Here is a 16041-nt window from a genome sequence, read left to right as displayed (position 1 = left end):
CGTAGTGACAGGTGCAATAAATATAACTGAGCTTTCCTTCCAGATCACTGAAGATTTCCCTGTAAATCACACAGACAATGAAACAACATGGCAGACAACAGGCGTAACACTATACATCTCAGAAACCCAGAGGACTGTACCCTCTATATATACACACCGTATGTATACTGTATACTCTATATAACCCTATACATAAATATAGACTCCATTATCTTTCTCCATCATCCACCACACAGGAGCCGCAGCCGAGAATCAATAGTCCTCTCCCGGTATCCATCACATATATGGTCCACAGCGGCGTCATCTCCTCCGTCCTGTACATTATAACCTTCACCGCACTTCTCTTCCTAATCCTCCCATCTGTAAATCATCACTAATGTTCAGCAATGTAACTTCTATACAACATCTAGAATATCACAGCGACTACTCAGAGCTTTGTAAATGATGGGGGTCCACCTGCTGAGACCCCCACCGACTGTTAGACCAAAGGCAGAGAAGCGCCAAGAGTGCAAAAGTATCCACTACCCCCCATGTACATAAAACTACTATAATACTGCTCCTATATACAGGAATATAACTACTATAATACTGCTCCTATATACAAGAATATAACTACTATAATACTGCTCCTATATACAGGAATATAACTACTATAATACTGCTCCTATATACAGGAATATACCTACTATAATACTGCTCCTATATACAGGAATATAACTACTATAATACTGCTCCTATATACAGGAATATAACTACTATAATACTGCTCCTATATACAAGAATATAACTACTATAATACTGCCCCTATATACAGGAATATAACTACTATAATACTGCTCCTATATACAAGAATATAACTACTATAATACTGCTCCTATATACAGGAATATACTACTATAATACTGCTATATACAAGAATATAACTACTATAATACTGCTCCTATATACAAGAATATAACTACTATAATACTGCTTCTATATACAGGAATATAACTGCTATAATACTGCCCCCATATACAAGAATATAACTACTATAATACTGCTCCTATATACAAGAATATAACTACTATAATACGGCCCCTATATACAGGAATATAACTACTATAATACAGCTCCTATATACAAGAATATAACTACTATAATACTGCTCCTATATACAAGAATATAACTACTATAATACAGCTCCTATATACAAGAATATAACTACTATAATACTGCTCCTATATACAAGAATATAACTACTATAATACTGCTCCTATATACAGGAATATAACTACTATAATACTGCCTCCTATATACATGAATATAACTACTATAATACTGCTCCTATATACAGGAATATAACTACTATAATACTGCTCCTATATACAAGAATATAACTACTATAATACTGCTCCTATATACAAGAATATAACTACTATAATACTGCTCCTATATACAAGAATATAACTACTATAATACTGCCCCTATATACAGGAATATAACTACTATAATACTGCTCCTATATACAGGAATATAACTACTATAATACTGCTCCCATATACAGGAATATAACTACTATAATACTGCTCCCTATATACAGGAATATAACTACTATAATACTGCTCCTATATACTGGAATATAACTACTATAATACTGCCCCCTATATACAGGAATATAACTACTATAATACTGTTCCTACATACAGGAATATAACTACTATAATACTGCTCCTATATACAGGAATATAACTACTATAATACAGCTCCTATATACTGGAATATAACTACTATAATACTGCCCCCTACATATAAGTATCATTCGATACACCAGTGAATATATTTCTTTCTCAGTGTATCTTAGTTTGGATCTAATAACAATAATCAATACTCCTCCTTCCCCTGCCTCCACACGTCTCTGACCTTCCCCTGCCTTCACACGTCTCTGACCTTCCCCTGCCTCCACACGTCTCTGACCTTCCCCTGCCTCCACATGTCTCTGACCTTCCCCTGCCTCCACACGTCTCTGACCTTCCCCTGCCTCCACACGTCTCTGACCTTCCCCTGCCTCCACACGTCTCTGACCTTCCCCTGCCTCCACACGTCTCTGACCTTCCCCTGCCTCCACACGTCTCTGACCTTCCCGCCTCCACACGTCTCTGACCTTCCCCTGCCTCCACACGTCTCTGACCTTCCTCTGTCTCCTTCCTCCCTTGTACATCACTGTTCTGCTTTCTGTCCTTTGGTCACCATCGTGCTATCACCATCCATAGTACACAATAAATCACCCTACCCCTGACCTTTGCTCCTTTCCTTCCGCTTCTAATCGACAACCTTTCCCATAAACCTTCTATCATCTCTGTCTGACACTCTATGACCCCTGAGCCGCCCATAGATGCCACACAGCCGCTGCCCAGGACATCAGATAGGTGTCAGCAGATGGCACCACTATTGGGGGATCATCTGTTATACTGTAAGCAGCTGACATTTACTGAACGTATAAAGAACACAGTAACGATATCCTACTGACATATAACTGCTACACTCTCCTGCTGGGTGGGGGGTCCCTGAGGTCAGAACCCCCCCTCATAACATTCGGCCCTCACTTTATAAGATGTCTATGGACATCATGAGACCCCCCTAGAGGAGGAGTGTCGGGGGTCGGCACCATGCCACTAGGTGTAGTCTTCTCCTAGGTCTTGGTCTGGTCTAGCCCCCGTTATGTGGTCAGACCCCCACCCCAGCCCCTATAACCAGGACTTCCTTCAGTCACCACCGTCCCCTGTTCTTGGGTGGTGGTGCCATGCACAGGGCCTGTCCCTCTGGAGGACTCCAGCCTTCACCCATTCATGTACATGTAAGCTGATGGATGTGAGGTGCTGGAGATCAGCTGATCCCCGGGGACGGACTCTTTACAGTCTCTTTAATGATGCAGAAGGCGCGCTCCCTCCCCTCCTGGTGTAGACTCAAGGAAATGACTCTGCTCCGCTCACAGTCTCTGAGGGACTTAGTGACAACAATGGAGAACAGTAGGAGACGGGCCATGAATGCTGAGAAACATCACATACTCCCCCCCAAATCTCTCCCCCCCCAATCTCTCCTCCCCCACCTCACCAATCTCTCCTCCCCCACCTCACCAATCTCTCCTCCCCCACCTCACCAATCTCTCCTACCCCCACCTCACCAATCTCTCCTCCCCCCACCCCAATCTCTCCTACCCCCACCTCACCAATCTCTCCTCCCCCTCCCCAATCTCTCCTCCCCCTCCCCAATCTCTCCTCCCCCACTCCAATCTCTCCTACCCCCTCCTCAATCTCTCCTCCCCCCACCCCAATTTTTCCTCCCCCCTCCCCAATCTCTCCTACCCCCTCCCCAATCTCTCCTCCCCCTCCCCAATCTCTCCTTCCCCCTCCCCAATCTCTCCTACCCCCTCCCCAATCTCTCCTCCCCCTCCCCAATCTCTCCTACCCCCTCCCCAATCTCTCCTACCCCCTCCCCAATCTCTCCTCCCCCTCCCCAATCTCTCCTACCCCCTCCCCAATCTCCCCCCCAATCTCTCCTACCCCCTCCCCAATCTCTCCTACCCCCTCCCCAATCTCCCCCCCCATCTCTCCTACCCCCTCCCCAATCTCTCCTACCCCCTCCCCAATCTCCCCCCCCAATCTCTTCTACCCCCTCCCCAATCTCCCCCCCCAATCTCTCCTCCCCCCACCCCAATCTCTCCTCCCCCCACCCCAATCTCTCCTCCCCCCTCCCCAATCTCTCCTACCCCTACCCCAATCTCTCCTACCCCCTCCCCAATCTCTCCTCCCCCCCCAATCTCTCCTCCCCCCACCCCAATCTCTCCTACCCCCTACCCAATCTCTCCTCCCCCCACTCCAATCTCTCCTACCCCCTCCCCAATCTCTCCTCCCCCCCCCCAATCTCTCCTCCCCCCACCCCAATCTCTCCTACCCCCTACCCAATCTCTCCTCCCCCCACTCCAATCTCTCCTACCCCCTCCTCAATCTCTCCTACCCCTACCCCAATCTCTCCGACCCCTACCCCAATCCCCCCCCCAATCTCTCCTACCCCCTCCCCAATCTCTCCTACCCCCTCCTCAATCTCTTCTACATCTACCCCAATCTCTCCTACCCGCTACCCCAATCTCTCCTACCCCCTCCACAATCTCTCACCCCCTCCCCAATCTCTCCTCCCCCCACCCCAATCTCTCCTCCCCCCACCCCAATCTCTCCTCCCCCCTCCCCAATCTCTCCTACCCCCTCCCCAATCTCTCCTACCCCCTCCTCAATCTCTCCTACATCTACCCCAATCTCTCCTACCCCTACCCCAATCTCTCCTACCCCCTCCCCAATCTCTCCCCCCCTCCCCAATCTCTCCCCCCTCCCCAATCTCTCCTACCCCCTCCCCAGTGCCTCCTCCCCCCTCCCCAATCTCTCCCCCCCCCCCCAATATCTCCTCCCCTCTCCACAATATCTCCTACCCCACCCCAATCTCTCCTACCCCCACCCCAATATCTCCTACCCCCTCCCCAATCTCTCCTCCCCCACCCCAATCTCTCCTCCCCCCTCCCCAATCTTTCCTCCCCCCTTCCCAATCTCTCCTCCCCCCTCCCCAGTCTCCCCTCCCCCTCCCCAGTTTCTCCTCCCCCCTCCCCAATCTCTCCTACCCCCTCCCCAATCTCTCCTCCCCCCTCCCCAGTCTCCCCTCCCCCTCCCCAGTTTCTCCTCCCCCCTCCCCAATCTCTCCTACCCCCTCCCTAATCTCTCCTACCCCCACCCCAGGCAGTACACAGCACCACACACAGGCGGCTGCGGACACTCCTCACACTCACAGCCGATGCTGCAATTATTTCCTGCACATCAGCGGCCAAATCACCCGAGGCCATCTGCTCCTCCTCATCCTCCACCAGCTCCGCTCCCTGCCTGACTGCTGAGTGACTGCCAGGGGTCATATTATACACCATCATACATATATACTATCATGTATATATATATATATATACACACACCTTACATAATCATACATATATATATATAAATATATATATATCATACATACATATTATACACCATCATACATATATACTATCATGTATATATATATATATATATATATATATATACACACCTTACATAATCATACATATGTACATTATATATATATATATCATACACCATCATACATATATATATATATAAATATATATATATCATACATACATATAATACACCATCATACATACATATCATACACCATCATACATATATACTATCATGTATATATATATATATATATATATATATATATATATATACACCTTACATAATCATACATATATACATTATATATATATATATATCATACACCATCATACATATATAAATATATATATATATCATACATACATATAATACACCATCATACATACATATCATACACCATCATACATATCATACACCATCATACATATCATACACCATCATACATATATACTATCATGTATATATATATATATACACACCTTACATAATCATACATATATACATTATATATATATATATATCATACACCATCATACATATATATATATATATATATAAATATATATATATTATACATACATATAATACACCATCATACATACATATCATACACCATCATACATATATACTATCATGTATATATATATATATATATATACACACCTTACATAATCATACATATATACATTATATATATATATATATATCATACACCATCATACATATATATATATAAATATATATATATATCATACATACATATAATACACCATCATACATACATATCATACACAATCATACATATCATACACAATCATACATATATATCATACATACATATCATACACCATCATACATATCATACACCATCATACATATATATCATACACCATCATACATATATACCATACACCATCATACATATATACCATACACCATCATACATATATACCATAAGCCATCATACATATATATCATAACCTTTCATACATATATACCATACGCCATCACACATATATATCATACACCATCATATATATATATCATACACCATCATACATATATACCATACACCATCATACATATATATCATACACTATCATACATATATATCATACACCATCATATATATATATCATACACTATCATACATATATATCATACACTATCATACATATATACCATACACCATCATACATATATACCATGCACCATCATACATATATACCATACGCCATCATACATATATATAATAACCTGTCATACATATATATCATACACCATCATACATATATATACCATACACCATCATACATATATATCATACACTAACATACATATATATCATACACCATCATATATATATATCATACACCATCATACATATATATACCATACACCATCATACATATATATCATACACTAACATACATATATATCATACACCATCATAAATATATATACCATACACCATCATACATATATATCATACACTGTCATACATATATATCATACACTATCATACATATATATCATACACTATCATACATATATCATACAGTATCATACATATATCATACACCATCATACATATATACCATACACCATCATACATATATACCATACGCCATCATATATATATATCATAACCTTTCATACATATATTCCATACGCCATCACACATATATATCATACACCATCATATATATATATCATACACCATCATACATATATACCATACACCATCATACATATATATCATACACTATCATACATATATATCATACACCATCATATATATATATCATACACCATCATACATATATACCATACACCATCATACATATATATCATACACTATCATACATATATATCATACACCATCATATATATATCATACATATATACCATACACCATCATACATATATACCATGCGCCATCATACATATATACCATACGCCATCATACATATATATAATAACCTGTCATACATATATATCATACACCATCATACATATATATATATATATACCATACACCATCATACATATATATCATACACTAACATACATATATATCATACACCATCATACATATATATCATACACTGTCATACATATATATCATACAGTATCATACATATATATCATACACCGTCATACATATATATCATACACTATCATACATATATATATATATATACCATACACCATCATACATATATACCATACACTATCATACATATATATCATACACTATCATACATATATATATATATATATATATACCATACACCATCATACATATATATCATACACTGTCATACATATATATCATACACTATCATACATATATCATACCCCATCATACATCGACAGGCACCTGCTTTACTATATGCACAGATGGTGCCAACCACATCCCCCAAAATGTTCCCCTACCCGTAACCAATCCCAACCATATAGACCCTCAAGGGCTCTGAAGGATGTAAAGCAAATGCTGCAAAATCTGCTGCATTATCCCCTAAACTGATAGACAGCGGATTATCAATATTCTGGATTACTGGATGTGAGGAAGCCCCCGGGGGCCACTATTATATCTCTAATAGATGATGGCTGCCTTATATTACAGCCTGTGGGCTTCCCATGTGTGCCCATAAGCTCATATCGGAAAACGAGGAAGAGATTCCCCCCCCCAACTATGGCACAGCCCCCCCCCAACTATGGCACAGCGCCCCCACAACTATGGCACAGCCCCCCTCCAACTATGGCACAGCGCCCCCCCCCAACTATGGCACAGCCCCCCTCCAACTATGGCACAGCCCCCCCCCAACTATGGCACAGCCCCCCCCTCCAACTATGGCACAGCGCCCCCACAACTATGGCACAGCCCCCCTCCAACTATGGCACAGCCCCCCCCCAACTATGGCACAGCCCCCCCCCCCAACTATGGCACAGCGCCCCCACAACTATGGCACAGCCCCCCTCCAACTATGGCACAGCGCCCCCCCCCAACTATGGCACAGCCCCCCCACAACTATGGCACAGCCCCCCCCCCCCCCAACTATGGCACAGCGCCCTCCCCCCAACTATGGCACAGCGCCCCCCAACTATGGCACAGCCCCCCCCCCCCAACTATGGCACAGCCCCCCCACAACTATGGCACAGCCCCCCCCCAACTATGGCACAGCGCCCCCCCACAACTATGGCACAGCGGCCCCCACAACTATGGCACAGCCCCCCTCCAACTATGGCACAGCGCCCCCCCAACTATGGCACAGCGCCCCCACAACTATGGCACAGCCCCCCTCCAACTATGGCACAGCGCCCCCCCAACTATGGCACAGCCCCCCCACAACTATGGCACAGCCCCCCCCCCCCCCCAACTATGGCACAGCGCCCTCCCCCCAACTATGGCACAGCGCCCCCCAACTATGGCACAGCGCCCCCCCCCCCAACTATGGCACAGCCCCCCCACAACTATGGCACAGCCCCCCCACAACTATGGCACAGCGCCCCCCCACAACTATGGCACAGCGGCCCCCACAACTATGGCACAGCCCCCCTCCAACTATGGCACAGCGCCCCCCCAACTATGGCACAGCGCCCCCACAACTATGGCACAGCCCCCCTCCAACTATGGCACAGCGCCCCCCCCAACTATGGCACAGCCCCCCCCACAACTATGGCACAGCGCCCCCCCCAACTATGGCACAGCCCCCCCACAACTATGGCACAGCCCCCCCCAACTATGGCACAGCGCCCCCCCCCCCCCAACTATGGCACAGCAGCCCCACAACTATGGCACAGCGCCCCCCCAACTATGGCACAGCCCCCCCCAACTCTGGCACAGCGCCCCCACAACTATGGCACAGCCCCCCCCCCAACTATGGCACAGCGCCCCCCCCCCCCCCAACTATGGCACAGCGCCCCCACAACTATGGCACAGCGCCCCCCAACTATGGCACAGCCCCCCCCCCACAACTATGGCACAGCGCCCCCACAACTATGGCACAGCCCCCCCAACTATGGCACAGCCCCCCCACAACTATGGCACAGCGCCCCCACAACTATGGCACAGTCCCCCCAACAACTATGGCACAGCCCCCCCACAACTATGGCACAGCCCTCAACTCATTCCAGCAAAGCCCAGTGCCCGTTCTCACCCCCTAATGCTACCTATTCCCTGCCCTTCTCCATCTGTACTTACCAACCCTTTGCTCTTCTCCACCTGTACTCACCTTTCCCCTGTCCCTTTCCACCTGTACCCACCTACCCCATCCTTCTCCACCTCCTGTACCCACCTACCCTCTGTCCTTTTCCACCTGTACTCACCTACCTTTGTTCCTTTCCACCTGTACTCACCTACCCCCTGTCCATCTGCACCTGTACCCACCTAACCCAACCTTCTCTACCTGTGTCCACCTACCCCCTGCACTTCTCCAACTGTACTCACCAACCCCCTGCCCGTCTCCACCTGAACCCACTTACCCTCTGCAATTCTCCACCTGTATCAACCTAAATCCTGCTCTTCAGCACTTGTACTCATCTAACCCCTCATATTCACCACTAGTACTCAACTACCCCCTGCCCTTCTCTATCTGTACTTACCTAACCCCTGCTCTTCTTCACCTGTACTCACCTACACCCTGATGTTCACAAACTGTACTCACCTACCCCCTGCTCTCCACCACCTATCCCTTGCCTTTCTCCATTTGTACTTACCTACCCCCTGCTCTTTTCCACCTGTACTGAACTACAACCTGATGTTCAAGACCAATATTCAACAACCCCCTGGTCTTTGCCACTTGTAATCAACTACCCCCTTCCCTTCTCTTCCTGTACCTAACTTAACCCTCATCTTGATCAACTGTACTTACCTACCCCCTAGTCCACCTTTACCCACTTACCAATACCCTTCTCCACCTGTACAAACCTACTTCTGCCCTTCTCCACCTGTACTCACCTACCCCTGTTATTCTCCAACTGTACTCACCTACCCCCTGCACTTCCCCACCCATACCCCTGATCATCTCCATTTGTACTCTTTAAACCTACCCCCAGCCCTTCACTAACTGCATCAACCTACCTCACCTGTACTCACCTACCCCTGCTCTTCTTCATCTGTACCCTAAGCCCTTCTCCACCTGTACTCACCAAACCCCCACTGTTCTCTACCCCCGTACTCACATATGCTGCTCTTCTTTACCTGCACCCACTTACCCTTTGCCCATCTCCACTTGTACTTACCTACCCCTGCCCTTTACAACCTGTACCCACCTAACCCCTGCCCTGCTTCACCTGTACCCGACTATCACCTTCAATTCTCTACCTGTACTCACCTACCTGCTGCTCTTTGACAACTGTACTCACCTACATCCTGCCCTTCTCCACCTGTATGAACTTACCCTCGCCCTTCTATACCTGCATTCACCTACCCCCTGTCCTTCTCCACCTGTATTCACCTACCTCCTGCACTCTTCCAACTGTACCTACCCAACCATGTTCTTCACCACCTGTACCCACCTACCTCCTGACCTTCTCCACCTGTACCCATCTACCCCCTTTCCCTGCTCTACCTGTGCTTACCTACTTCTTTCCCTTCTCCACCTGTGCTCAGGTACCCCCAGTCCTTCTTCGCCTGTACCAACCTGCCTCCTACCCACCTAACACATGCATTTTTTCCACCTGAACTCACCAACCCCCTGCACTTTTCCCACCTGAAATTGCTTACCCCCTGCACTCACCTACTACACCATTCTCCATCTAACCCCTGCCCATCTCCACCTGTACTCGCCAACCCCATGCCCATCTCCACCTGTACTCACCTACCCCCTGCCCATCTCCACCTGTACTCGCCTACCCCCTGCCCATCTCCACCTGTACTCACCTACCCCCTGCCCATCTCCACCTGTACTCGCCAACCCCATGCCCATCTCCACCTGTACTCACCTACCCCCTGCCCATCTCCACTTGTACTCGCCTACCCCCTGCCCATCTCCACCTGTGCCCTTTGCCACCAGTACTCGCCTATCCCCTGCAATTTGCCACATGTACCCACTTACCCCTTGCACTTCTCCACCTCTACCCACCTACCCCTTCCCTTCTTAACCTGTACCTACCTACCCCTGTCCATCTCTACCTGGACACCTATCCTCTGCCCTTCTCTACCTGTAACCACCTACCCCCTGCCCTTCTCTACCTTTACCCACCTACCCCTGCCCTTCTGCACCACTACTCACTAACCCCCTGCTCCTCTCCACCTGTACCAACCTACCCCCTGCCCTCCTCCAGCTGCATACATCTACCCCTCAACAAACCTACTTCCCCCTTCTCCACCTGTCCTCACCTACCCAAGCTCTTCTCCACCTGTACCTAACTACCCCATGCTTTTCTCCACCTGTACTCACCTACCCCCTGCTCTTTACCTGTACTCACCTACCCCGTGCGATTTGCCACATATACCCACCTACTCTTCTTCACCTGTACACACCTACCCTCTGCCCCTCTCCACTTGCTCCCTGCCTTCCACCACCTGTACCAACCTACCCCTTGCCCTTATTTACCTGTACCCACCTACCCCCTGCTCTTCTCCACCTGTCCTCACATACCCACTGCTCTTCTCTACCGGTACCCACCAACCCCCTGCACTTATCCACCTGTACCTCCTTCCCTTCTCTACCGATACCAACTTACCCCCCAGCCTTTCTCCACCTATACTCACTGACCCCCTGCTCTATTCCACCTTTACCCCCTGCCCTTCTCAGCCTGTACCAACCTACCCTCTGCTATCTTCTATCTGCATCCACCTACCCCCTGAATGACCTACCTCACTCTTCTCCACATACCTACCTACCCTATCCTTCTCCACCTGTACTCTCCTACTCCATTCGTTTCTCCACCTGTACTCACCTACCCCCTGCCCTTCTCCACCTGTAGCCACCTACCCCCTGCCCTTCTCCACCTGTACTCACCTATCCCCTGCCCTTCTCCACCTGTACTCACCTACCCCCTGCCCTTCTCCACCTGTACTCACCTACCCCCTGCCCTTCTCCACCTGTACTCACCTATCCCCTGCCCTTCTCCACCTGTACTCACCTACCCCCTGCCCTTCTCCACCTGTACTCACCTATCCCCTGCCCTTCTCCACCTGTACCCACCTACTCCGTCCTTCTCCACCTGTACTCACCTACCCCATCCTTCTCTACCTGTACTGACCTACCCCTTGTTCCTTTCCCCTGCCCTTCTCCACCTGTACCCACTGCCCTTCTCTAGCTGTACCACCTACCCCCTGCCCTTCTCCACCTGTACTCCCCTACACTCTGCCCTTCTCCACCTGTACTCACCTACTACCTTCCCTTCTCCACCTGTACCCACCTACCCCCTGTCCTTCTCCACCTGTACTCAACTACCCCCTGCCCTTCTCCACCTGTACTCCCCTACACTCTGCTCTTCTCCACCTGTACTTACCTACTACCTTCCCTTCTCTACTTGTATCCACCTACCCCGTCCTTCTCCACCTGTACTCAACTACCCCATCCTTCTCCACCTGTACTCTCCTACTCCATTTGTTTCTCCACCTGTACTCACCTACCCCCTGCCCTTCTCCACCTGTAGCCAACTACCCCCTGCCCTTCTCCACCTGTACTCACCTACCCCGTCCTTCTCCACCTGTACTCACCTACCCCATTCTTCTCCCTACCTGTACTGACCTACCCCTTGTCCTTTTCCCCTGCCCTTCTCCACCTGTACTCCCTTACACTCTGCCCTTCTCCACCTGTACTCACCTACTACCTTCCCTTCTCCACCTGTACCCACCTACCCCCTGTCCTTCTCCACCTGTACTCAACTACCCCCTGCCCTTCTCCACCTGTACTCACCTACCACCTTCCCATCTCCACCTGTACCCCCTTACCCCCTGCACTTCTAAACCTGTACTCACCTACCCCCTGCCCATCTCCACCTGTACTCACCTACCTCCTGTCCTTCTCCACCTGTACTCACCTACCCCCTGCCCTTCTCCACCTGTACTCACCTACCCCCTGCCCTTCTCCACCTGTACTCACCTACCCCCTGCCCTTCTCCACCTGCACTCACCTACCCCCTGCCCTTCTCCACCTGTACTCACCTATCCCCTGCCCATCTCCACCTGTACTCACCTATCCCCTGCCCTTCTCCACCAGTACTCACCTGTCCCCTGCCCTTCTCCACCTGTACTCATCTACCCCCTGCCCCTCTCCACCTGTACTCACCTACCCCCTGCCCTTCTCCACCTGTACTCACCTATCCCCTGCCCTTCTCCACCAGTACTCACCTGTCCCCTGCCCTTCTCCACCTGTACTCACCTACCCCCTGCCCCTCTCCACCTGTACTCACCTACTCCCTGCCCTTCTCCACCAGTACTCACCTGTCCCCTGCCCTTCTCCACCTGTACTCACCTACCCCCTGCCCCTCTCCACCTGTACCCACCTACCCCCTGCCCTTCTCCACCTGTACCCACCTACCCACTGCCCCTCTCCACCTGTACCCACCTACCCCCTGCCCCTGTCCTCACCTATCCGCTGCCCTTCTCCACCTGTACCCACCTACCCACTGCCCCTCTCCACCTGTACTCACCTACCCCCTGCCCCTCTCCACCTGTACCCACCTACCCCCTGCCCTTCTCCACCAGTACCCACCTACCCCCTGCCCCTCTCCACCTGTACCCACCTACCCCCTGCCCCTCTCCACCTGTGCCCACCTACCCCCTGCCCCTCTCCACCTGTACCCACCTACCCCCTGCCCCTCTCCACCTGTACCCACCTACCCCCTGCCCCTCTCCACCTGTGCCCACCTACCCCCTGCCCCTCTCCACCTGTACCCACCTACCCCCTGCCCTTCTCCACCAGTACTCACCTGTCCCCTGTCCTTCTCCACCTGTACCCACCTACCCCCTGCCCTTCTCCACCAGTACCCACCTACCCCCTGCCCCTCTCCACCTGTACCCACCTACCCCCTGCCCCTCTCCACCTGTGCCCACCTACCCCCTGCCCCTCTCCACCTGTACCCACCTACCCCCTGCCCATCTCCACCTGTACTCCCCTACCCCCTGCCCTTCTCCACCAGTACTCACCTGTCCCCTGCCCTTCTGCACCTGTACCCACCTATCCCCTGCCCCTCTCCCCACCTACCCCCTGCCCCTCTCCACCTGTACTCACCTACCCCCTGTCCTTCTGCACCTGTACCCACCTATCCCCTGCCCTTCTCCACCAGTACTCACCTGTCCCCTGTCCCTTTCCACCTGTACCCACCTAACCCCTGCCCCTCTCCCCACCTACCCCCTGCCCCTCTCCACCTGTGCCCACCTACCCCCTGCACCTGTACCCACCTACCCTTGACCATGACCCACCCGCAGCCCTGCCCCCTCCCGTCCCCTCCCCCACCCTGCCCCCTGCCGGTGCTCACCAGTCGGTGTGCGGTTCGTCCACCACCAGCAGCACCTTGGCCCCTCTGGCCGCCGCCCCGGAGACCCCCCCGGCCGCCGTGGACACCTGCTCGCTGAGGGCGGCCGTGGTCTGCTTCACCGCATTGGACAAGGAGGAGAAGAAGCCGCCGCCTCCTCCCCCGGCGCTGGGCTCCGGTGACACGGCCGGGGGGACCGGGGAGACGGCGGGCGGCGGGGCGGGGGGGTCCGGCCGCTGCAGGTCGCTCATGTAGCCGTTGGGCAGGTTGGCCATGAAGTTGCTGTCCGACAGGCGGCGCCGCAGGTAATTCATCATGTGTTTCGGTCCGGTCCTCGCTCCTGCTCGGTAGATGTCCGGTGTGTCACCGGTGACCGCCGAGGTGCTGGGCTGTGACCGGCAGAGACCGCTCCGCTTCCTGTCAGCAATCCGCTCAGCTCCTGGTCAGATCGCTGACCGATCCAGTGAACGATAAGGTCGCTGACAGATCCCTTGGCTGGAGCTTTGGTGACCGACCCTGCAGACCGGGCCAGGCGGCGGAGGACGGAGCCGTGAGAGGAAAGACCCGCCAGGAGCTCCGGCCGCTCCGCTCGCTGCTCTTCAATCTGTCTCCTCGGCGACCGAGCAAGATGAGCATCTTCCTCCCTCCCCCCCGTCACTTGGTCTCTCCATCCGACTCCCCTATATCTGACTATGGAATAGTCCTCTCTGCAGTCAATTACGCAGAGATAGAATGTACTAAAAAAAAGAGAAGGGGAGGCGGGGTGGTGATGGTGAATCACCTGCATCCCTCCCTCTATGAAGCGAGGAAATGGTGCAGTCCGGTACCCAAAGGAAGAAGTAGAGCAGCAGAGATGGAGATACAGGAGAGGCGGACAGAGGAAGGAGCAGAGGAAGAAGAAGAGGATGGAAGGGAGAGGAAGGAGCAGAGGAAGAAGTAGAGGATGGAAGGGAGAGGAAGGAGCAGAGGATGGGTGACAGAGGAACGAGAAGAGGATGGAAGAGAGAGGAAGGAGAAGAGGAAGCAGCAGAGGATGGGTGACAGAGGAAGGAGCAGAGGATGGAAGAGAGAGTAAGGAGCAGAGGATGGATGACAGAGGAAGGAGCAGAGGAAGAAGAAGAGGATGGAAGGGGGAGGAAGGAGCAGAGGATGGGTGACAGAGGAAGGAGCAGAGGATGGGTGACAGAGGAAGGAGCAGAGGAAGAAGAAGAGGATGGAAGGGGGAGGAAGGAGCAGAGGAAGAAGTAGAGGATGGAAGGGAGAGGAAGGAGCAGAGGAAGAAGTAGAGGATGGAAGGGAGAGGAAGGAGCAGAGGAAGAAGTAGAGGATGGAAGGGAGAGGAAGGAGCAGAGGATGGGTGACAGAGGAACGAGAAGAGGATGGGTGACAGAGGAAGGAGCAGAGGATGGGTGACAGAGGAAGGAGAAGAGGATGGGTGACAGAGGAAGGAGCAGAGGATGGGTGACAGAGAAAGGAGCAGAGGATGGGTGACAGAGGAAGGATGACAGAGGAAGGAGCAGAGGAAGAAGTAGAGGATGGGTGACAGAGGAAGGAGAAGAGGATGGGTGACAGAGGAACG

At 50.4% G+C, this 16041-nt stretch overlaps 1 protein-coding gene across 2 annotated transcripts in view; it reads right to left on the bottom strand.

Annotated features, from left to right (window-relative positions):
* SYN1 (synapsin I) overlaps window positions 1–15089 on the bottom strand; it is a 73629-nt gene extending 58540 nt beyond the window's left edge. For both annotated transcript variants that reach the window (XM_069943528.1, XM_069943530.1), the window contains exon 1: window positions 14466–15089. In XM_069943528.1, coding sequence (XP_069799629.1) covers window positions 14466–14779 — 314 coding nt within the window. In that variant the 5' untranslated portion in view covers window positions 14780–15089. The remainder of the gene's footprint in view (window positions 1–14465) is intronic.
* Between the last annotated feature and the right edge of the window lie 952 nt (window positions 15090–16041).

Source organism: Dendropsophus ebraccatus, chromosome 10 (genome assembly GCF_027789765.1).
Source record: "Dendropsophus ebraccatus isolate aDenEbr1 chromosome 10, aDenEbr1.pat, whole genome shotgun sequence".
Lineage (NCBI taxonomy): Eukaryota > Metazoa > Chordata > Amphibia > Anura > Hylidae > Dendropsophus > Dendropsophus ebraccatus.
The sequence above is the reverse complement of the archived record's forward strand: the minus strand, read 5'-3'. Positions and strand labels throughout refer to the sequence as shown.